Source organism: Pempheris klunzingeri, chromosome 16 (assembly GCF_042242105.1).
Source record: "Pempheris klunzingeri isolate RE-2024b chromosome 16, fPemKlu1.hap1, whole genome shotgun sequence".
Taxonomy (NCBI): Eukaryota; Metazoa; Chordata; class Actinopteri; order Acropomatiformes; family Pempheridae; genus Pempheris; species Pempheris klunzingeri.
The window spans coordinates 8,574,310-8,598,074 of NC_092027.1; the positions used below are offsets into that span (position 1 = coordinate 8,574,310).

Consider the following 23,765-nt stretch of genomic DNA (forward strand, 5'->3'; position numbering starts at 1 on the left):
ACATTTACTTGTTATGTACAAAAGGAGGACTGTAGATTGACCTATTTCATGGTGTGGTATGAAGATTATTGGATTATTAATACGATGTATTGACGTGTAAGAGGGATTGTTCCCAGAGTAGATTTATGAAGTAGCATGAAATGGAAACACTCAAGCACAGTACAAATACCTCAAAAGTGTACTTAAATACAGTACTTGAGTAAATGTACTTTGTTATATTCCACCACAGAAATGTTTCCTGGAGCAGTAAAATACTTCACAAACAGTCTGAACTCAGCCGGAGGTTGTCAAAGGTCCTCCGAGCTGAAATCAGTTCATCTTTGTGTTTGTATTTTGACTTTTCTCAGATGAACCACAGCATCAGTGTGCCTTCATGTTTTTATACTGTATTTTAATTGCTGTTACTGCTGCTCGTTTGTGTATTTGAATGAATTTATCACCATCTGTGAAGCACTTTGTAACTGTTGTTTCAAAAAGTGCTATATAAATAAGTATTATTATTAAAATAAGAAATAATCTAATCTAATTAAAATCACTTTGGATGATTGTCACACACTTCTTAGCTCAGTGAAAAGCATGCAACTGACTGTAGGTGTATATTGAAAATAAATAAATGAACACAAAACACAACCTTATCTTATTTTGACATGATGGCTCTTTATTTCACACAAACATGCATTAAATGGGCATTTCTTTTTTCACATGTGGATGAATGTCTGGGTTAGTTGTTGGGTAAAAGTGTGTATATGAGAGAGAGAGAGAGAGAGAGAGAGAGAGAGAGAGAGAGAGAGAGAGAGAGAGAGAGGAAAAGTGAATATAATGTTTAATAAGTATTAAATACTCTTGGCTGTACTCACTCACATGGGCGTCTCTGTCCAGCCTTCCTGCTCCCCTGTGATTCCTGCTCAACACACACCTAAACACACACACACACACACACACACACACACACATCTAAACACACACACACACACACACACACACACACACACTCATCATTTTTATATTCTCCCAGCCTGTATTGATTGTTTAGGTTTCCTACTTGGTGCCACTGATGTATCAAACCTGGAGGCTTCCCCGGCTGCTGCGGTGCGCGGCGCTCACTTCAGACATCACTGGGAGCAGTGCAGGATTCAAAGAGGAGAGCCACCACAGCATCATTTAACATGTGGAAAAGGTTCCCATCACATCAGACACATCAAAGGGGGGCTCTGGATCCCTGAGGAGGAAAACAGGAGGAGGAGGAGGAGGATGGAGGAGGAGGATGGAGGGGATCAAACAGGAAATAGGTTAAAATTCAAGGGAAAGAAGGTTAGTGCAACATTCAAGGATGCAAACATTATTTGTCACTGAGAATAAGCTTATAAACATATAAATATTATCATTTTAGTGCAATAAAGGACACCAACATTCCCCCCATCATTAGTATTAGTATTATTATTAAAGAGCTGTGGCTGCTCCTCATCTCACAAAGCAGGCTAATAAAGTGATCCTGGAAAGATCTGCTGACATCTGGCGACGGCCTGCTCACCTGATCTCACTGCACTATTTATGTCAGGAGCGTTCATCATCTGTCTGATCGCTTCCTGCCGCCTCATAATTAAGTCCGCATGATAATCACGGCCTATTTTATTACGCCGAATACACTAAAAGGCGCCGAATTAACTGTTAGCGTCAGTTTTTGTTTTTTAAAAATTTAGTCTAACACCGGTTTGTGCAAAGCTGAGTGATGCTTAGTCAAAACCGATACTGGTTTGTCAGAAAGGCTGTAAAAAGTAGAGTGCGTGTTAATTAACGCGAGGACGATTTAATCAGTGAGTCTGACCTGAAACGTGAACGTCATAAAGAAAAAAAAAAAAAAAATTCCTGCGTCTCGTTTAAGGATATGAGTTAAAGTTTAACATTTATTTCCTCACCATACTGGAGAAATTAAAGTTTGGAAGTTTAAGATTCACTTTGTATATTTGGGTTAATGTGACAGTTTAATTAACTTAGAGACTAAGAATCAATTTTGATAAATGTCAAAGCGGATCTTTTTAGAGCACGAAATAAGATGAAAAAACGACCTATTATTCAAGGTACAATGCATTTAACAGTGACTTGAGTTTTTTGTAAATTAAATCAAGACGAATTTTATCTATAGATGGGGCTTAATTAATCAAATAAGAACTTCTTTTGTAATTGCCTAATCAATCTTACTGATGAACACTTTGTCTTGCAAACTTGTTCCTACATTGAAGCCCAGTGTGGAGTCAGTTTGGCCTCAAATTAAGTGTCCCTCACATTCCTCTGAGGAGCCAGAGAGCTCTCTGCTGTGCCACAAGGGAAATAAACATCTGTTTTCCAAAGGGAAACAACTGGAAATGTGTTCATCACACCCCGAGCACAGCGGAAAACAGAGAAGATGAAGATCTTTCACGACGCAGAAAAACTTCAAATGAACAGATTTGGTGCTTTGAACTACTGGAAAGAAAAGCTTAGTTATAATTTTAAGAAGGCAAACTGCAATGAATAATTTCAAAACTACAGGTTGAAAAAAAAAACAGACTAAAGTAATGTGGTGACTGCAATCAGCGGAGGCCAACTTACACCTATGTCAAACTGTTGAACTGTGCTGGTAACAGGAAACCAAACTAAGAGTGAAATATAAGACACTGGGTAAACCGCACAGAAACGAGGGGTCACTTCATTTAACTCTGGTCTGGAGAGGGAAAGACACTTGACTAACACAAACACACCAATGTTAACAAAGGAACGTCCACACAGGGTGAAGTATGCAGCCTGTGTGGACACGCTCGTTCATTAACAGTAGTTTTTCACCTCATCACTAATTTTAAAAAATATTTCCTGTTTTTCTGGAGCAGAAACCTCTTTTTTTTTTTTTTTTTTTTTTAAGGATTTTGATGTGACCTGTTATAATATATACGTCTCTTTCTTCTTTGAAGAAACATAATGCATTTTATTCAACTAGTTACCATTTAAATTCATTTAAAGCACCTAAGTGAGAGAAGGTGTCAGGCCTATTTCTATTCTTTGAATAGAAGAGTACTTTTACCCTGCTGGAATAATGCTGCACGGCAACAGCAACCTAACTTTAGACCGACAGTAATCAAACCCTTCCCTTTAACTTTCTACAAAATGAGCTGCAAATACTAAAATAGTGATTAAGCATTGTCCCTAAAAAGCAAAGAATTCGTAAATGTATCAAAAGGTGAGATCCAGAAATGCGTATGCTAATTTCTCTGATGATGAACGAACTAATAAAGTTTTAGTTTTCGGACACATTTAGGCTTGTTGAAGTATAGGTAATGACTAAGCGATTGGAGCAATGGTGCAACAGTTCAAGGATCAGAGGAAAGAGGGGAAAAGAAAACAACACAATTTTTCAAACTCAGATTTTTATTAGTCAGTACAAGTAAAATGAAACTGAGGACGAGTTTCTTCATCCCCTCCAAAAATGCACTTCTTCTGCGTCAGCGTTGGAGGCTGAAAAAAAAAAAAAACTCACACCTCCTTCTCCTTTTGAGTAGACTTGTGCCGCTCTCCTTCAAGGAACTTAACGAGACGGAAAACTATCGGCGAAGGGATCTAACGCACTAGTGGAGAGAGCATCGCTTCACAAATACAACAGTCGGAGTTGGAACAGTGAAAAATCATTTCTCGAAATATGCTAACGTGTATTGCAGAAGGAACATAAATTCTATAACATACACTCTCTTTTTCATACCCAAAGTAAAGTTTAAATTGATGTTTTGCCAAAAGTTAGTGGGATACTGCTGATATGGAAGAGAAGCAGTCACAACTGCTCATGGAAAAACTAAGTAACGGCAGAAACATTGCGTCGACTACATTCTTTTGTTACTCCCTTAGCAAAAATAACTATCTTTTCTGATTCAACCTCGGTGACTGGTTGACTTACACTTGCATGCACACACGTACACCATGCACACACTCTGACCTATGTCAAACTGACGCTCAATTACATACTGAATGCAATGCTTCGTACTGGAGCAAATAACACAAAAAGTGAATTATATATGTGTATATATATATATATCCACCTCTTATTTTCTTTAATCTTCTGTCTTCACTCCTCTGTTCAGCAGCCCTCTCAGAGCCTCCGATTGCTTTTACATCTCTGGGTGTTGTCTCTTGTTCTCCTCCAACATCTTCACATCCATTATTCTTCTCCATTTTCATGTGTCTTCTGGTAGCTGCTGAATTCATTCTTCTTCAGTATGACCATGTCTCCTGATGCCCACCTCAGTGTGTGCACTCTTATTCTCTGACATTTTCCATTTCAGAGGCCTCAGAGTGTGGACCTCAACACAGTCTTGAAAGTCCTACCACTGCCTTCGTGGCATCCACAGTGATTTCGAGAGCTCAAAGCTACATGTCCAGTCAGTATCGTGGGGGTAGAAAGGGCCTTTTCGGGGTGAACATTGGACCAACATTTCCCCCTCCTCTTGGACCTGGGCGTTTGCCTCTTAACCTTGGATCAGGGCCGTGGAACCGGGGAAATGGTGCATGTGGGGGTCCTCTGGGGAGTGGGTTGAGTGCTGGGTGGGGAGGCCGATGGGGAGGGCGATGTGGAGGGCGATGAGGAGGCCGTAGACCAGGATGACGGATGTCATGATGAGGTGGTGGCGGTCTCCTTGGAGCGTAGTGCTGAGGAGGGGGGCTGTGGTGTTGATAGTCGTGGGCATAATAAGGGTCCTCTGAGGGTGAGAGAGGGGGAGTGAGGCGCCCTCTAACTCTGTGGTAGTGGTGGGAGGGGCTGCCCGGCCTGAAATACGGATCATCTGGATGATGGTACGGGTCTTCCTGAAAGAAATGGGCATCGCGATGGCGGACCTCGTCATGGTAATGCATGTCGTCCGGGTGAGGACGAAACTCCTCAGGGTGAGGAGGGCGAGATCGCTCAAGATCATACTGTGGATCTTCTGGATGAAACATGGATTTGTGTTGATGGTCGTGGACCACCATCCCACTGATGACACTATTGACTCTGGCCCCAATCACCTCCGCTGTGTCAGCATGGGGCTCCGGCTTCTGCTCTCGGGGAATCATCATACTGCTGATTGCAGAGGGAGGGGCGTCAAAGCTGTGAGGAAGGGGAGGGAACTGTGGGACAGGGGGGAGGTTGCCTCCAAAGAAACCCGAGGACGTGGTGGCGTCCCGCTGGGGGGCCAGCTCTTGAGGTGTCTGCGTCTGCTCTGCTTGGTATGGATAAAGTCTTGATGTCTTGTTTTCCCCGGCCCCTCCAGGCGCTGTCACATTGTAGCCTCTGGGTGGCTGAGTGTTCCCCTCTGGGTACATGTCACCATACCAAGCCCTTTCACTCACCCCCTGAAAGCCTTCAACTGTCTGTGTGCTACCGGCACTGCCTGGGGCTCTTTCTCCAGGCACTGGCCCTCCTACTTGTGCAGAATTCTGCTGGTAATGTGCAACAGGAGCAGTAATCCCATGTTCTGGCATCTTGTGATTGCCATATAGGTAGGGCTGGTAGACCTGTCCATTCTGAGCCACTCCTGGCTGCAGGTGAGCTTGTTGCTGGGGATTGTTGGCGTTCTGCTGCCTGCTGTTCTGGTATGCAATAGGAACCGTGTTAAAATGTTCTCCAACAGAAGGCTGAGTTGTGGTAGAAGAGAACGGGGCCACCACGGGCTTGTCCATGATTTCATCTTGAGTAGGGGTGCCTCCGCCTTCGTCCCGCACTGGGGTCCCCTCCTGGATGTCTGTCCCAGTTACTGGGCTGAGGTTATCCCCCCCTGGCACTGGGGTTGCAGTGAAACCCAGGTCAAATGCACTGAAAGCAGAGTTCCCCTGCAGGAAGCTGTGGATTTTAGACTCTAAACTCACAGAAGAAGAGGACGCTTCAGGCTCGGTTGTCAAATCCATTTCTTTATGGAGAGCCTGGACCAGGGCAGAGGCTGCATTGGCAGTCTGAGGGGGGGCTTGGGAGCTTGTGCTCTGCCTTACAGTGGAGCTGGGTAAAGAAGGCACAGGTGCAACAGAGGAGACAGACAGGCTCTGAGAGGGTACTGCTGATGCAGATGTGGATGAGGGAGAGGGAGGAATCTTGCCTGTACTGGAGGAGTCTGAGGAGACATTTGCAGCTGGGCTGCTCAGAAGAGAAGTGATGCCTGGAGTGAAGAAATGAAAAATACACAAATGTATTTTAAGCAAGCTTGCTGCTTGTGATGAATGACATAATAAAAGATAATGCTTCCGTTTTCAAATTGAGCAAAAGAGTCCTTAATCTCACCGTCAAGGCTGCCTTGGCCCTGGACTTTGGAGAGAGCACCAAGGAGGTCTGCAGGACTCACGTCTACCTTGGAGAGGAGGTTTACCAGTGAACTGGCTTCCTGAGAGGCTAAAGGGGCAGCAGGTGTGGTCTTAAACGAGGAGCCAGTAGGGGCAGCTGCGGGTGGACTCTCCACTAATGGTGCTGCCAGACAGAGAGAGGTGATCACTTTAATTTATCATTGACATGTGAAGTGTTTGAACAGCAAATGCAGTATTTTCACTCCCAGAAAAAGGAGGACTATTACAGGAGGATGCTGGAACTTAAACCAGATCTCTGATCAAGAAACATGTATGTGACAGCACTCACCTGTGTTCTTCATGACAGAGCTTAAACTGTTGAGGATGGAGCCAATTTTACCCAGGTCAACACTTTCCAAAACTGCTGCAGGAGCTGACACAGGTGGTGCGACCTGTGTGACAGGCTGCTCTGTTGCCACTGATGGCTCCTTTTTTGCGGGGGCTGGAGTGGACACCTCTGGGTGGGCGGGGCGCTCAATCTGGTCCTCAACTGAGGTGAAAAATATGGCAGTGAGAGCAGTGAGACAGAGTTTGGGTGCTGTCAGATATGCATTTGAAGTAATGAAATGAGATTGTTATGACCTCCACAAAGGAGGTTATGTTTTCGGTGCTGTTTGTTTGTATGTCAGCAGGATTACAGATAAATCTACTGATCTAATTGTCATGAAACCTGGTGGGAGGGTGTTAGGAAGCCAAGGAAGGACCCATCAAATTTTGGAGCAGATCTGGATCAGACCTATGAATGTGCATTTTTTTGGCTTTTGGCAGAGGGTCTGAGCTCGCCAAGTGCCCTTCTAGTTTCATATTTGTTATTATGCAACAGTTAATTTTTGAATTGCAGATAATTTATGGGTCCAGAAGTAAATTGATGGATGAGATTACGCTGCCAAAAACATTGAAACAATCTCTCCAGCTGTCTGTGAAATACAAAATCATATTACATAATACATAAGTCTTTCATCTAAAAATGAAGTTAGAAAAAAGCTTCTTTTTTTTTTACAACAACCTTTAAAAACAAGTCAAAATACAGAATGTTATAATGACAAATAATCTTACACTGGCTATAAGATATTATGGTTGATGGTGATCTGCTGATTATTATTATACTCAATCGTTGTCAATCGTTAGATGTACAACGCATCACCACTTTCTCACACTGTACAAAAATGAAGCCAAAATATTCCGCTGGCATCTTGCACTGTAGACGTCATTTGGAGTCAGTCTCAAAATACACCCATACAACCCAATCACAGGTTAGAGATGGCTGTCAGCTCTTTGTATAGCATCAAATAATTAATTCAAAACACTGATCAGGAAAAAAAGAGCACTTGAACAAAAATCGGAACAATAAACTCCCTAAAATGACAGAAACCATCTTTGGGAAAGATCTGTTTGACGTGTACTTTTTAGTTTAGTGTAGTTAGTTTTGTAGTTTGGCTCATGTCCAGCCCCCTTACATAGAGGGGGCAGGCTTTCTACTCTACACGGCAACCAGCTACCAAGGGGCGATTAAGATGTTTTGGCTACACTTTCTGAGGAACCCTCATGTCGTCCATCTTTATGTACAGTTCGTTGATAAATCAATACAGTATAAATCATCTTTACACATGGCTAACACACTGAAGTATATATACACACTGGAAGATGGTAATATTCTATCCCATCAAAGTTGACTATGGCAGTTAACACAGATCATATAAGGTAAGCTGCAGCTGTTGTAGCCAATAAAAAAAATTATCTGGACATAAAAAAACATTAGAATGGCAGATATATGGCTGTCTGTAAAAATGTCTGATTTAAATCAGATGGCGCAGCGAATTGGCTACAAAGCAGATGGTCTTGGATGGTCTTTATTGACATATGAAGGCTGTGATGGGAGTTTCACTTAGTGCTTCTCATTTTTATTATTTTAACACATTTTTTTCACAACACTGCCACACAAAATCAGTAGAAATAATCGCATACATCATTCATAAATACTGTATTTAAAGAGCACTCACTGTGCAGTCATTAAGTCCCTAATCACCAGCCCTGTCCTTACCTATAATGCCACCGCTGTCTGCTTCCTCCTCAGAGAGCTCCATGTCTTCCACTTCACGATTGTCATTCTCCCCGAGAGCCTCTGGGTGTTTAGGGGATCCTCCGAGTGAGGACAGAGGGCTCGGGGCCGGTGGCTCTGCCTCATCATCCATAGCAGAGCCATCAAGATCTGGATCGGGTTCAGCCATTTCCAGACCATGAAAGGGGGACTCTGAGCCTGTAGGAGATGGTGCATCTGCAGAGGGTGAGGGGATGGGTGACTCGTCCAAGTCAGGCAGGGTGGCCTTCAGGGTGTCCAGCTTACGCTTCAAATGTGACACCCGATTAGCAAAAGTCTGGTAGGCCTTGAGAGGAGAAGTAATGGAGTATGAGTAAATGAAAAGTAAAACAATAACAAAAAATGGTCTATTACTGGCACTGAGTTGTTTCACAGTTAATAACAAGTTTAATCTATTGTATGACAAGTTTACTTTGTGGATGTATATTACAGTTTTTGTGTTTTCCTTGAACATTAACAGCTTTCATGTATGAACATGTTTGCCTTCCATCTTATCTTAAATGAAATGTATGTAAGCAGAGGTGGGTCATTCCTAAACCTAACCAAGCGGAGGCAGGTCTTTGGAGAATGCAGGTGGGAAAAAAATGGCAAGATGGCAACGCCCAAAATGCCAGACTTGAGGAAATGGCAGTCTATAAACCAGTGGCTGACATCACCACCTATGCTACAAATACATCTGCCACTCACATTAGCAACAATCTTGACCTCCTTGTATTGCATCTCGTAGAAGATATCTGCGTTGCTGAGGGCCTGCATGACAAGAGGCCCTCCTTTGCTTTGTTTGTCTAGGAACTTGACAAACTCTTGTAGCTGCGCACTTCCTTCTTCAAAGTCCTTGGAGAACTTCTTTCCACCAGCCTTATCTGCAAGAGTGAAGCATGTAAGGATGAAATTTGAGGCAATGTAAGAAAAGGCAATGATTATTTTGAAGCCAAGATCCATCTGAGTGTTGCAGTAGGACAGATGGTACAGCGGTGGGAGACGACTAAAGCAGGCACCTTTGAGCTTCTTGAGGGCCTCAGAACTGCAGATGTCAACCCTCATAGCCGCCAGCTGCTTTTCTCTCAGGTCAATCTCCTCCAAAGACTTTTTGTACTTGTGCAGTTCGTCTACCAGTGCCTGAGGCTAAAGCAGAGGGAGCAGTTAGCCACAGTGTTGGACCAACACAATATTAAAGCAAAGGTGGGAAAAAAAGGACACCTATGATCATAACTATCTTTATTAGTTTAATTAGTTGCAGTCTAGTTAGGGTTTAGTTCAGCTTAAAACTCTAATTTCTTGCTTACCACAAATTCAGCAACAACCTTGGACCGTAGATCTGCGTTACACTCAACTGGAGCTTTAAAAAAATAGGAATAATTAGAGATCACCCCAATATCACCCCACCCAGGTGTGACACATTCAGTATTTGGACAACAAAATACAGTAGAATTAAAATTTAAAAAACTGGGATATGCCAGAATAAATCTATAGTAACTAACTGAACAACAAACTTTTACTAATTAACAAGAATAGATGCAACATCTGTGTATGAAATGTAATACAGGAGCTAAAAATAAAACAACACACTTACTTTTTTGCTCCACAGGTGTCTCGGGAGGGGACTCGTCTTTGACTAAACTACTCCGAAGGTCAGCAATGAGCGCCCCTGAATAAACACCCCTGTCCTCCCAGATGGACAGTATCCTCTCTACCGATTTAAGTACCTTGGGATCACCGTCAGAGCTGGAGAAAGGAGAGATGAGGACGGAATAAGAACAAGGAAGCCAAGAGATTTATGATTTGTTGTAATGACATTTGCTTATTTATGTGTGAGGAACTTCTTTGAATGAATAAAACAAAGGGTGGAACAAAGGAGACAGAGAGTGTGACAAACTAAAGCACAGGACAAAGGAGGTCGAACAACAGGAAAACAAGTCAACCTCCACAAACATCATCACTGCATCTAATATACTGTACATTATACTGTTGAACTACTTACTGGACCAACAAGAAGGCGTCACGAAGCACCTCAGCGAACGCTGTGCGGTAAACCATGGCATTTTTCCTTTTACAGTTCTGAATGACATCATTGGCGACGTAAAAAAGGTTGAGCCTTTGTGAGGCATCAGCTGAGGAAAGAGGGACAGTGATGTTAGATTGAAGGCCAAATAACCTCAAAAACAAGCTGATGTCTTTTGACAGTTTCTCAATATTTGCAGACACCAGTAGTGCTGCATCCATCACCTATTAGCAAAATCTAAAGAAATTACACATTAATCTCACACACAAACATATTTACTTTATGACATTAAATGAGAAAAGCAAACAAGTCTTAGTATCTAAAATGTCTAGTATTTTCAATATACAAATTACAGTAATTAATTGCTTTGATTAACGAAAAGACATTCAAATGTATGACAATGACAATTCATTAATTATTAAAATTGTGACTAGTTAACTCTCAATGAACAAACTTGTTTCATTAGAGATCCAAAACGATCAGGAAGCCAGATAGGTTGATTATAAGTCACGTGAGAGAGCATGTAGTCAGTGACATTTAGACTGTGCAACATAACATTGCACCATCATCACAATCAGTGTTACCATTTATGGTATTTAGGGCTGCAACCGATGATTCTCTTCATTATCGATTGATCTGTTGATAATTTTCTCACATAATCGATTAGTTGTTTGGTCTATAAAATGTTTGACGTCCTCAAATGTCTTATTTTGTCCACAACCGAAATATATTCATTCAGTTTACTGTCATACAGGAGAAAAGAAGCCAGAAAATATTCACGTATAAGAAGCTGAAATCTGAGAATTTGTTTGTTTTTCAAAAAAATGACTCAAAATGATGAAAAATCTCCAAGTCATTGCAGCTCTAATGTTGTCTTAAACTTTAACTGTGCCCAAAGGGTGAAACACTGCATCTTCAAAAACATCTGGTTTCAAAGCCAATAACTTCAGACTGAACACCAAATTGCGATCTTAAGTCCATCAGGTGGTAGACAGAAAGCCATGTTTTTTTTACAAACCACAAATGTCAGGTATTTTAACATTTTGACAACAACAGGACAAACAAAAAAAACTGTTGTAATATTTTTAAAAGGTGAAAGGTTTCATTACTACTGAGGCAACCTCTGAGGCAATTGTATTCAAGTGTTCACCAAAACATCATCAACAGAAAAGAGTTCACTTTCAAGTTACTGTAAGGCAAACGGATTTTATTTATTTATGACATGACCATTCAATAGTTAAAGTGAGTGATCACACACCACTGTAGTCCATACTAATATGTACTTTGTGCTGTTCCCAGTCAAACTGCGTCTGAGCTAGCTGAAACGCAATTTACAACACACTATTTCAAGCACAAGCTGCAAGCTGAGAGAAAGACACACAATAGTGAAGCAAGGCCTCCTGTGAGTTTTGAGCCACTTCTGTGGTAGTAAAACCCAAATCTACCAGCCAACCCTGGCAGAGAAGTCCATGATCAAATGTGTTATAATCTGCAGCCATGTTGGATGTGAAAAACACAGAAATTGTTTTGGAGCATCAAAATAGCAACACTTCAAAAACACAAGAAAGCTTCCAACTTTGATTTTTTTTTTTAAAGTGTTCAGATGGCAATTACAGCAATAATGAGTTAGTTATTTAATTTGATTTAAGACCACCTTAATCTAACAGCACTTGTTACTATGACAGAAGCCAGACAATCTCACGTATTTCAAAATAAAGATCTCTCAAGGTTAATGCTGTGTGCAATTAATGTTTCTAAACTAAACTGAATGTACCTGTCTGTTAGGTGTATTTTAAGATTTTACGACAGTCTTGTCCCTGTTCCCCGTTGACTCATCGTATAAACTTCCCATCAAATGGCAGCATTGGAAAAGCAGCAGAGAAAAGTGTTTTACCCACAGACCATAATCAAAAGTTTACTGAACCCTATTAAACAATTCTTGTTGTTCTATATTCCACAGGAGCAACTCATGATTATGTTCATTATCTGTTTATCTATCAACTGTTCAGTGTAAAAACAGAAACAAATCACAATTTCCCTCATGCAAAGGTGACAAACATGTTTTGTCTAAAACCAAACATATTTAAAACATAATTATATAAAACAGACAAAAGCAGCATTGCAACGACTGCAGTTCAGCATTTTTCCATAACAGATAACCTTAACAATAAATCATCTATCAAAATTGTACATTATTAAAAAGATCAATTAATGAATCGTCATATTGTCTTAGCCTTTATGTATTCATTTACATATTCAGGTGTTAACATTGCTTGAATAAATGCAGAATCCAATTAATATTATCATTATTATTTTTGTTTTGGCCTCCTAAAATGCCACTGGTAGTGGGCTTTACCACACATATACAGACAGCTCAGGTTCACAAGACACATGTTGTCAGATCTTGCAGCAAAGGCTCATTCATGGAGCACATTTTTAGAGAGAAACATACACAATCTAAAAAAACAGCTATGTAACCAAGGCCGACATGAAGACAGTGTTTCAGAAGATGAAACCAAATCCATGACAAAAAACCAACCACAACAGGCTGTGCTGTCTCGCTCAGCAAAAGACAAGTGACAAACTCTATGATCAGTCCTTAGCATCGTCTTTGTTCACAGTAAGAAGCACCAAAGTCAAATGTACAAACAGTAGACGATGACTGCTTTAAGGTCTCGACTCATGTGAATGTCACACAAGGTACAAAGCTATTCTGTTAAGACACAACATTTTCAATGACACATCCATCTTAGCACTTATCAAGGGAATAAGTGGGGACTTATCTACAGGCAGCCGGTGGACAAGAGACTTGCCTTTAGGGACCTTTTGTCTTGTTCTCAACACTGAGAAGACCAACGAGCTAATCGAAAATTTCAGGAAAAAAGATTTCCCTCAGCATCCTCTGTGGATTAAAGGTATTGTAGTGGAAGTGTCAACAGCTTCAGGTTTCTGGGCCTGCACATCTCTAACAACCTGAGTTGGCCAGAAAAAAACTCAGTCACTGTCATGAGGGACTGCAGCAGCTCTGTTTCATCAGGTTGTTGAAGGAAGGGGGCCTGAGTGGTCGGCCTCCCACCCATGACAAGCAGTCTTGTGGAGTGGGCCCTCGCCGCTGTGTGGTACGGCAAGACAGCACTAAAGGAGAGGAAGGCTCTCCAGAGGATCATGGGAACACAGCTCCCCTCAATGGACACTCTGTTCCCACATCACCCCCCTGGAGACTCTCTGTTTAGGTGGAGAAGCTCCAGACACCAACTAAAATATCACCAATCAAAAGAGTATCACAACCAACAGGAAGCACTTTTTTCCAACAGCTGACTACGAGAGGCAACTCATATTGTGACGATATACAATTGCAATATGAATTGCGAGTTTTGGTGGGAATGGTAATGCTTTACATTTCATTTTGAAATGTGAAATGATTTCTGCTGTGTTCTGCACTAAATAAGCATAAGCATGTTCTCTTATGTCTGGGGATTCTGACATGACAGGACATCCCTGTAGCTCAACAATACGTCATTTATAATGCTATATTATGACATATTTTATGTTTTTTCTTTTTATACTCATTACTATGTGTATATTTTGTTGTTTTTGCACAAGAACTCCAAAGGCCTTGTCCACCTGTACGGCAGCAAATGGCAAATAGTCTTGAAACTTGGAAACATATGTGTGATTGTGGTTGGAATAGCTCTACACAGCATAAATACAGTCTCTTCTTCCTGTTTAAAGATTCATCACAGTAAACTGTTTGTACATTTTTCTTAACTTCTTATAAAAAAAACAACATTTGGTAGGTAACCGGTAAATTCTTTCTTTAACACCCTGAAATATTAAAAAGCAATGCTCTAGTATGCATCCCAGGTAAAACAGCAATCTTACGCAACAAGTAGTATCTGTGACTTTGCAACAAAATTATTTTAAGTGCACTGCCAATCATCAATCAATCAATCAATCTTTATTTATATAGCGCCAGTTCATAACAGTGTTATCGCAAGACACTTTCCATAAAGAGCAGGTCAAGACCAAACTCTTTAATTAAGAGAGAGACCCAACAATTCAAGAATTCAAAAACTTCCAAGTCTCTACTGAACCATCCCCTACTGTGGAAAGTTTAAATCAAGCCAACAGACAACAAAGCGATTCATCAACACCATTTTAAAAGATGAGATTAATTCAACTACGCCTGAAGAGCTGACTACAAACAATACAACCCAGGATACAGTAGCACCATGGCAGGATTAACCTGTTTGGAGTCTTTGGGAAACAAATTTGCTTTTGGGCGTTGTTGCCTCCAAGTTTCCATCAAGTACAGTACACCCATCCCACTAAAGCCGGCAGCTCTGATATATTTTCTCCTCCTCCAAAACCACCAAGTAATGTTATCCTGATACATTATGTAGCAACAGGATTTTCCATGCGTCAGTGAGTTTGAGGTTATTGGATGAAACACAACTTTGTTAAGAAAAAGTCTTATATCAAATATGGACACACGGTCACCAAGACAATAATGCAGGTCCCTGCTAATATTGTACAAATTAACAAATTTGCAAATAATCACATTGCAAAAAGGCAATTGAATACACATTGAACTGCATTTTTTCTGGCATTTGTACATTTGATTACTGATCATTTACTTAATGATCCTTATCACAACAGCATTGTCCACCCATCCATCCATCCATAGCCCTATAATTGCTAAACTATTAATTAATTTACACTTAATTTTAACCTATTATATTTCTAGCTATACATTTGAATTTTGCTTTGCTTATTTGAACCTCTTTTCTGCACAATATACAGTAATTTCTTCTCTTGACTGAGTAAAATCAAAGATCCCTCTTAACGAAAACTTGTGTTTGTTCTGCTAAAATTTTAAAATATTATCTCAGACTATAAATAATCCCACTTGAGCGCCGGTGCCAGCTACGCTTCTCTGCTAACAACACAACGTGTTAACTACAGGAGCTGCTGGTTGGATGAGATGGGAGAAGCCAGTTTACCCGGTATTTCAAACTAGGTGTAATTAGCCTGTAAGTCAGTCAAACACAGCCAAATTAAACGGTATCATGGTCATTTTGAACACTTGGGGAACTCCAAAGGAGACCAGCCCAGAGCTGAAGCAGCAACTGTCAGTGTACCAGGCAGTAAATCTACTCACATTTCCTCAGACACTTCATCCACTGACGCACAACCAGGCTGTGGTACTTCTTGTTGTCGATGCACCACATGGACAGTCCCTGGATCGCGTCCATCGTGTTTGAGACATTTTGAAACTTCCTCTCCAGAGTGGACTCCAGAGAGCCGCCAGAAGCGCCCCCTGCTCCCGCTGCCATGTCCGGAGGAGCTCGACCGACTGACGCTAGCCGTGGTTAGCACTTAGCTTAGCATGCTAGCTTAACGTAGCACAGGCACCGCCGCTGAGCCCAGCAGCCATTGTAAAGCTACAAGAGCTTAAATGATCCGTGTGCCGTTTCCCCTCGCTTTCTACGTCTATAAATCATCCACGGTGAGCTTCTGTATCACAGCTAACACTTTATATCGGGTAACGTCTGAGGCTAAAACTTAGCGCCTTGCTACATCCTGGAGTCTGTTTACTGGTTGCTGGTGGAGCGATGGAGGACACTTCCGCAAACACGACGTTAAGATGGCGCCACCCAGCGTCACGGAAGCTCAGAGTTTTCAGCGCCACCTGCTGTGTGTGTTTGGTAGGAAAATGTTTATCATGACAGCAATGTTCAGATCTTTTACTGAAGTAAAAGTAGCAATACAACACTCAAATACAAATAAAAGTACAACTTTCTTAATTTTTACCCAGATAAAAGCACAGAGCTATTATCAGTAAAAAATATAAAAAGTAAAAGTACTTATTGTCATGTAGGTGTCATGAGTGTTATAGACTACTTTTGGTATAGTAATACTAAATGTGGAGCTACTTTTAACAGTTTAAATACTACAGGGAAGTTTAATTGGTAGTAATGTATCATAATTCTTAAGATGATCATTTTTGCATATGTTGTATCTTTATCTGTATAAAAAGTTTTATCTTGTCTTTATTTGAACAGAAACTATATGTGTCAGATAAACGTAGTGGAGTAAAAAGAACAGTATTTCCCTCTGAAATGTGCAGAGTACGATCAGAAAGTAGCACCAACTGGAGATACTCTAGTTGGAGTTATACTTATTTGTCTTATGGAACCAGTGCTGCACTGAAATAATTAGAGATCTTTAGTGTTTAATTATGGTTAACTGATGAACTGATCAATTTAGGAAAAGCTATTATAGAGTAATTGATTGTGTTAGAATTTAAATCATGCATTATAAAACTCCGATCATGCTTTGCATAAAAGAGGATAATTAAAAATCAAACTCCTGCCAACACATACCAGCTGTCTAATAAAAGCTCCAACTGCTGCTCTGTGGCTCAGATTTCATTCATTCATTTAGGTGGAACTAGATGGCTAACACATTACAAATGAAAGAAAATGGAAGCTTTAAATCTTTAAGTAATAAGTAAAGTATCTACACTGTAAAAAATGTAATTAATCTGACCGGCTTCAGACAAGCGTTGGGCTGTCAGTGTATTTCACTCCAAAAATCAAGAAGCATTTAAAGTATTTTGATGAACCATATAATTCATTTAATATAGAAAAATATGAGCATTTATCAATTAATCACCAATAATGACAATGTCATTTTAAGAAACAAAAGAAATGGCCTTAAAAAAAATCAAAGAAAAAAAAGACATACAACTGGGAAATAAGATTTTTACTCTATTTTCAGTTTTTCTTCTATTTCACAAATTAAAGATCTATAATCTATCACAGCAAAACCTGTATGATAGAATGCTACATTTTATACACCAAAACAACATTACACTACACTATTGTTCTCCACCACGTGCCAACAGTTTCCATCTTAAATAACACCACTCAGGGCCCATGAAAACAGTGCAGCCTGAGGAGCATCTGGTGAAACCACGACTTTACCATCCTTAGTTAAATATTACACTTTTTGTAGAATTGATCATGTAATTTCAGGCAAGTGTACTTCGTTTATTTATATCATGTAAGTAAGGCTGACTGGTGACAAACCACCAGAGATGAAACACCATTCAACATGAATGATATCTGATTTAACAAATGGTGGTACAATGTGCCATCAAAATGAAATGATGTGTTCAAGAACGGAAATAGTTGAGTTTGTCACATCTCCATACATTATATTCCTTATTACATAATCAATAGTAAGTTTGAGTGATACAAATCCATGTTAAATAGGACACAGAGAGTGTTGGATTTGGGGCATTTCAAAATAATAAGCTAAATTTACTTTTTATGACTTTGAAGTGCTTCCATCCTCAGTGCTAAAACGACAAGATCTTAAATAAAACACAATCATATGACAAGCACTTTAAAAGCACTCTTTTGGCTCCAGAAGTCAGTCGATGGGACAAGGTTTTCAAGTACTGATCCTCTTTTTTAATAAATAATATTACAACTCTTTTATGTTAGCAAATGTTTAACTTTTCCTCATTGTCATCCAAAGTGCAGTTACATCTAATTCAATGTACACTGAAATACATTAGGCCTGTTTTATAATACACATTAAAAAGTTTATCTGCTGGCTGGCTACAGGAGTAACGGACACATGATCATCCAACCTAATAGTTCCTAAATAATTACTGATCAGTCTGGTTGTGGTATCTCTTTTTACCATAAGTGGAACTACAATTACTTTCATTTACAAACAAAGATGTTGTCTGTTTTAAGTCCCAATAAATAATGACTGTGAGGTGTGTAAGGTCTATGTGGTGTGAAAATGCAAAATGGCTTCATTTGGCACATTTTGGCGGTGGCTACACGCCTTTGTTCTTCCATGTGTTATAATCAACTAGCAAAATACTGTTTTAACCTTCCTAAATTAACAAATAAACTGTTCACGATTTGTATATTTTATTAAACAGGTCAATTAACAATTATTTTTACTACAAATTAAGCTGCCAATCTCTTTCTCAATTCATAGTTTCATTTGTTGGTCTATGACATCTAAGAAAATGGCAAAAGTTGCCGTAAACAAGGTAAAACTAAGAAATGTGGGGCATTTAATGCTTTAAAAACAAGTCTACAGATAAATGACTAATGGCTTCAGTTCTAAACTGAGCAACGATCCTCTGTTTCCTTACTTTCATAAAAGTGATATCTGTTATTTCTACTTTTTTTTATCAATGGCATGAAATTCCACACGGCCACTGTTTGGGCTGTGCTCCATAATATGAAAAAATACAAAACAGCTTTACCTCAATACACATGTAAAGTATTTCCAACATCTTGTAACTTAATAAAAGTCAATGCATACAAAAATGATACTCTTACAGGCCAACAATTTACAATTCCTGGCATAATAGTGCAATAACTTTGCGTTAATCGGAAAAACACACTGGATAGTTGAGGGTTAACGAGTGTCTCTTTGCATTTCTCCGTCTTCTTCTCCTCTTATGGTTTTCCATGCCCAACAGACATCGAAGACTGGCTCTGCAACTTTATTCTTATGTAATCAAGTCCGCCCTCTGCTGTCACGCTGGCTGGCAGGCTGTGGCACCTCCACGTGGTAGCAAGGTCAGCTAAGGCCAGCTAAGGTGAGTCAGTTGTAGTAATGGAGTCAGTTGAGGACACTACACACTCCTGTGCAGCTGGGCTGCCGCAAGCCGAGAGCAGAGAAACCTCAAGCTGCTTCCGATTTCCTCCCTTGCTACATAAATATGACGACCCTCTTAAAGTGCCAGCACTGTCTGTAAACTCACGTCCGGTGGTACAGCTGTCCAAAGCTGCTCCAACTGTTTCCTGCACTGGAGTTTTCCGTTTTTTAGTTGATCCAGGTAGACATGTGGAAGCGGTGTCAAGTGAAGTGGCGGCCTGGCAGATCCCACGTTGTCCGTGTTGATGGTACTTATGGTTGACTGGGACTTGGCCAGACTGGTCAGGGTCTGACCAGCTCAGTTTTCTCTTCTGCAATGGGAAAGTAAAACCAAAAATAACAACCATGACGAACCAAAAACCACAATTAATATCTTTAACCCTCTTAAAAACAAGCTTCATGCAGTGTCTCCTAATCTCTACAGTAATTATACTTTCTCATCTCATGTTTTAATCTTGTTGTATCTTCCTTTGCCTACCTGTATTAATATATTCTACATGGATGCTTGGCAGATAGAAAACATGCTGTTATTATAAGAAATGATACTTAGTTTTGTTATTTTAACACCTCTGAGTCATGACGCCCCCAGTTTCATTATTACACACTTAGAGTAGAGACAATGTCATGTTTACTGTTTAAAACCTGTTTATACTTGCAGACATCATAATATATAATAATCTTATTATACATACATATACGTATATATATACGTATATATATATATATATATATATATATATATATATATATATATATATATATATATATATATATATATATATATATATATATATATATATATATATATATACACTTCTTTCATAATTTACATTCTAATTTTACTTACTACTTTTTAATTACACATATTTATATGAGCACCGTTGGATGGAACCTGAGAATTTCATTGCCAACAACTGCTACACTGTAATTGTCATGCATGTGACAATAAAGACCTTGAACTTGAATATGATAACAAAGCGAACATCCAGTATGAGGCTCACCTTAACTGGCATGTGGAGCTGATTTTGGTGCCAGTGTGGTCTGGGAGCGGTGGTCTGTCTTTGTGTGTCTGTGGACTGAAATGCCACCTGAGGGAACCAACTTTTTAGCATCATCTCTATCTGCAGCAGATTTTGGAGGTATTTCTCACTGCAGAAAAAAGTTACAGAACAAGACAATGATGAGTAGGGATGACAATAACAATATCCCCATTTTTTATTAGGTTTGCTACTTGTGATGGTCATACCCCATGTCAGGCTTCTGCAGTATCCCGAGAATCCTTTGCAATCTGTCGATGGCAACGCTCTGCTGGAAACTGGTTAAACCTGCCACAATTAAAATATACCAATCAAACATCAAGAAAAGAAAATAGGCACTTACAGATTTAATCACATGATGGTGTGCACTAAAATTTGAGATGACAATCATGTTTGATATTGCTCAACCACAAACCTTTGTCAAATCGCCCGGTCTTTAGTCCATGTAGAAGCTGAAGCAAAGGATGGGTAAACATTTGCAAATCTGCACACTGAGGAAGTAAGGAGATGGATTAGTTTTACCACTACAACTGTTCTGGTCCTCGAAATACAGAAACAGAGACCTGGGAATCAGTTAAAGGCTGCTCACCTTCTGAGCGAAGGCCAGGTCCCCTGGTGTTGCCGAGGACGAGCCTAAAGTGGCAGCTTCAGGAGAACAGGCTGAGACGGGACGCTTCGTCTCATCAGGGCGATGTTCAGGACGGTCTCTCCTAGACCTCAAGTGCTGCTGATCTGAGCGAGCTGGGAAATCAAGGTAATTTCGAGATAGGGCGATTCCTTCATCAGCTGAGATGGACTTTCTTATTCCGCTGTCCCCTTCTCCCTCTGAGAAGACGTCCGCTTCATCCTCAGTCTGTTCATTCTCACTGAGGAGGAAGCTCGAAGTGGACGGTATTGAGTCATAAGATGGCCATTTGGAAGAACTGCCCAGTGAATTCATCTGTAGAAACAGAGAGATGATAATGTCCAAACAGGACTTCAATGAGGACAGCTTTTGGCGCTGGGCTAAATCAAACAAGCAGGCCTGCAGTATACATATCAAAAGGAGTTACACATACAGAACATTAGGGCTGCAAATAATTATTATTTTTATTGTTGATCACCCTGTTGATTATTTTATGTTGTTTGGTCCGTAAAAATGGTGAAAAATGTCGATTGTTGTTTCCCCAAACCCAAGGTGGCGTCGTCAAATATCAAGTTTTGTCCAAAACCCCAAAATATTCACTTTACTGTGACAGTGGAGGAAAAAACACATTTGAGAAACTGGAATCAGAAAATTTGGATATCTTTTCTTTCTAAATAACTCGCAAAGATGAATCGATTATTAGCAATAATTTTCTGCTCTACAGTACATTATCAGTACAATACATAATAAAGCAAATCTGATGGAGTCACACAATCACACAAATCAAAGCATTTACATGAAATTTCCATCCCTAAGGTGAAATCTTTGTAAAACATTTAGTACAAGCAGTACATGATACTGGCTGAATAAAAAGTCACAAGACTTTCAATAGTGACGCATTAGGATTAGTGACAGACCATCTGTAATATTAATATAAAGAATTACATACATTCATTTTTCATATTACTCAATTACAAGTGTCTAATAAAACCTACAAGATTTATCACTACAATAGATGAATAGATACTTAATTCCTCCCCTAGGGAGAAATTCAGGATAATAATCTTTTATATATTCTCACATCACAATATTGGCATTATATCAACATATCAGTCAACCCATATTACAGGATACATCTTAAGTTAATCATATAACACTCTCAGTATTCATTATACAATCCACGATAAATTATTACATAAGTTGGAAGCACAGACAGGACAGGACTCCTGCTCCTTTATGACTATCAGCACGTCGACTCACACAGTGCCAGAAAGTGTGTGTGTGTGTGTGTGTGTGTGTGTGACAGAGAGAGAGAGAGAGAGAGAGAGGGGAGAGAGGGTGTGTGTGCATGTACTCTGGCGTCCAGTGGAAAGTAGTTGGGACAGATGTGTACAGCCACTATTTACCTCCTGTGACCTCAACATTGATGATAAACCTTTAACCTGTTTGTCACGTCTGGCACAAACTCTCCAACCACGGTTGTACTTTATGAACTTATCAAGTGAAGATTTATTTAATATCTCTATATATACATGCATAAAAACAAAATATATACAAGTTAACGACCAATAGTGGCTAATTGTATTTAGCATAACACAACGTATACGTGGAGTTTGTCTTTCCAACTTTCCCTAAAAGCATAACAAAAACTCAAGAGGAGGTCTCACCTTTTGCCCGAGCAGAACTGGGTTGACAAAGACGGTAAAATAAAACAGATACGCTTGGGAAGGCACGTTATGCTACTTGGACACGTTGAATAATTACAAGTCTTAAAGAAGTGCCTTAAAACGAACGAACGGCTGTGTTTATCCCGGCTGACGGTGCTCGGTGCAGTCCAGCCCTGTCTCACCCGTCGTCGTCGCCCGTGTTTCCTTCACTCCGTCAGTGTCCAGCGTGTTCAAAAAGTACCCACACACAGCGCGACGGACGCTACACGTGCTGGGTCGGTACTGAGCCGTGATTGGCTGAGCGGAGGCTCGGTCGTTTCGCAGTGGCTCAGAGGCTTGGCCAATCAGGAGCGTCCGCGGCGCCGGTTGGCTGGTAAACACGGAGGTCCCACCTGACTTACCGCGGCAGCACGTGTGGGTGGTATGGCTGAGGCGAGGGGAGCTGAGCACGAGGCTCAAGGCATGTGCTGAACAATTTGGTATGCAAATTAGGTTACATTTGGTCCGACGCAATAAGGAGAGTCACGTAGTAATAACAATAATGATAGATAGATAGATAGATAGATAGATAGATAGATAGATAGATAGATAGATAGATAGATAGATAGATAGATATTACTATTATTATTATTATTGTTATTGTTATTGTTATTGTTATTGTTATTATTATTATCATTATTATTAATCGTGATGATAAGAATACTAATACTAAGAAGAAGAAGTCAGGCTGTTGGTATTTGTGTCCCTCTATTTTCAGTGTGGTTCTGTTTTTAGCTTGTTTGTTTGTGTTTACCTTTATGCCAAGCAGTGCTCTATTTCACTGAACAGACACCTATCAAGAGGCAGTCCTGATAACATGAGCATACAGATACAATTTAGACCAATAAAAGACTGAACAATGTGCATAAAAGATTAACAGGAAATGGTTTAGCTTTGTCACAATGTGACCAATACAGCTGTATTGGTCACAGGCGTCACGTTTTTATCTGCACCAATTTAACAGTACTCGAAGATACCCCACTCTCCAGCTATGTATGGTCATCCCTCTTTATTTTCTCCCAAACAGTCATAAAAATAACTCAAATACAATGGACCCAGTATAAAATCAAGACATGAAATAGCTTTTTTTTTTTAAATGAATGCATGCCTCCACTTTTAATCAATAGTCTACGCTCTCATTAAATTGAGCCAAATGAGGCTTTTGTTTTTTTGTTTGCGCTCTAGAGGCAAAGTGAATGTAGATAAGACAGACAAGATTACGAGATATGGCATCATAGGCCTATTAGAGCTACAGATATAAAGCTCAGTCTTA

The 23,765-nt window shown here is 40.0% G+C and overlaps 2 protein-coding genes across 3 annotated transcripts; both read right to left on the reverse strand.

Annotated features, from left to right (window-relative positions):
* Positions 1–941: 941 nt before the first annotated feature.
* Positions 942–16,020, reverse strand: rprd2a (regulation of nuclear pre-mRNA domain containing 2a). Of its 2 annotated transcripts, XR_011585527.1 has the most exons (11): positions 15,589–16,020; positions 10,407–10,536; positions 9,999–10,150; positions 9,712–9,764; positions 9,424–9,550; positions 9,113–9,288; positions 8,369–8,711; positions 6,617–6,817; positions 6,269–6,451; positions 4,062–6,146; positions 942–1,219 (listed from the first exon to the last, which is right to left on the reverse strand). XR_011585527.1 is itself a non-coding variant. In XM_070846702.1 (10 exons), the coding sequence occupies exons 1-10, from the start codon at positions 15,761–15,763 to the stop codon at positions 4,402–4,404; spliced, it is 3,285 nt and encodes a 1,094-aa protein (XP_070702803.1). In that variant the 5' UTR covers positions 15,764–16,020; the 3' UTR covers positions 3,388–4,401. The 2 variants fall into 2 exon arrangements, 1 of the variants encoding a protein (XP_070702803.1); XM_070846702.1 differs by lacking the exon at positions 942–1,219 and having other exon boundaries at positions 3,388–6,146.
* Positions 16,021–17,041: 1,021 nt separating this feature from the next.
* Positions 17,042–22,665, reverse strand: ciarta (circadian associated repressor of transcription a). The gene is made up of 6 exons (XM_070847008.1): positions 22,454–22,665; positions 20,751–21,101; positions 20,577–20,652; positions 20,371–20,449; positions 20,126–20,273; positions 17,042–19,435 (listed from the first exon to the last, which is right to left on the reverse strand). Exons 2-6 carry the CDS (start codon positions 21,099–21,101, stop codon positions 19,061–19,063), a joined length of 1,029 nt encoding a protein of 342 aa, XP_070703109.1. The 5' UTR covers positions 22,454–22,665; the 3' UTR covers positions 17,042–19,060.
* Positions 22,666–23,765: the final 1,100 nt, after the last annotated feature.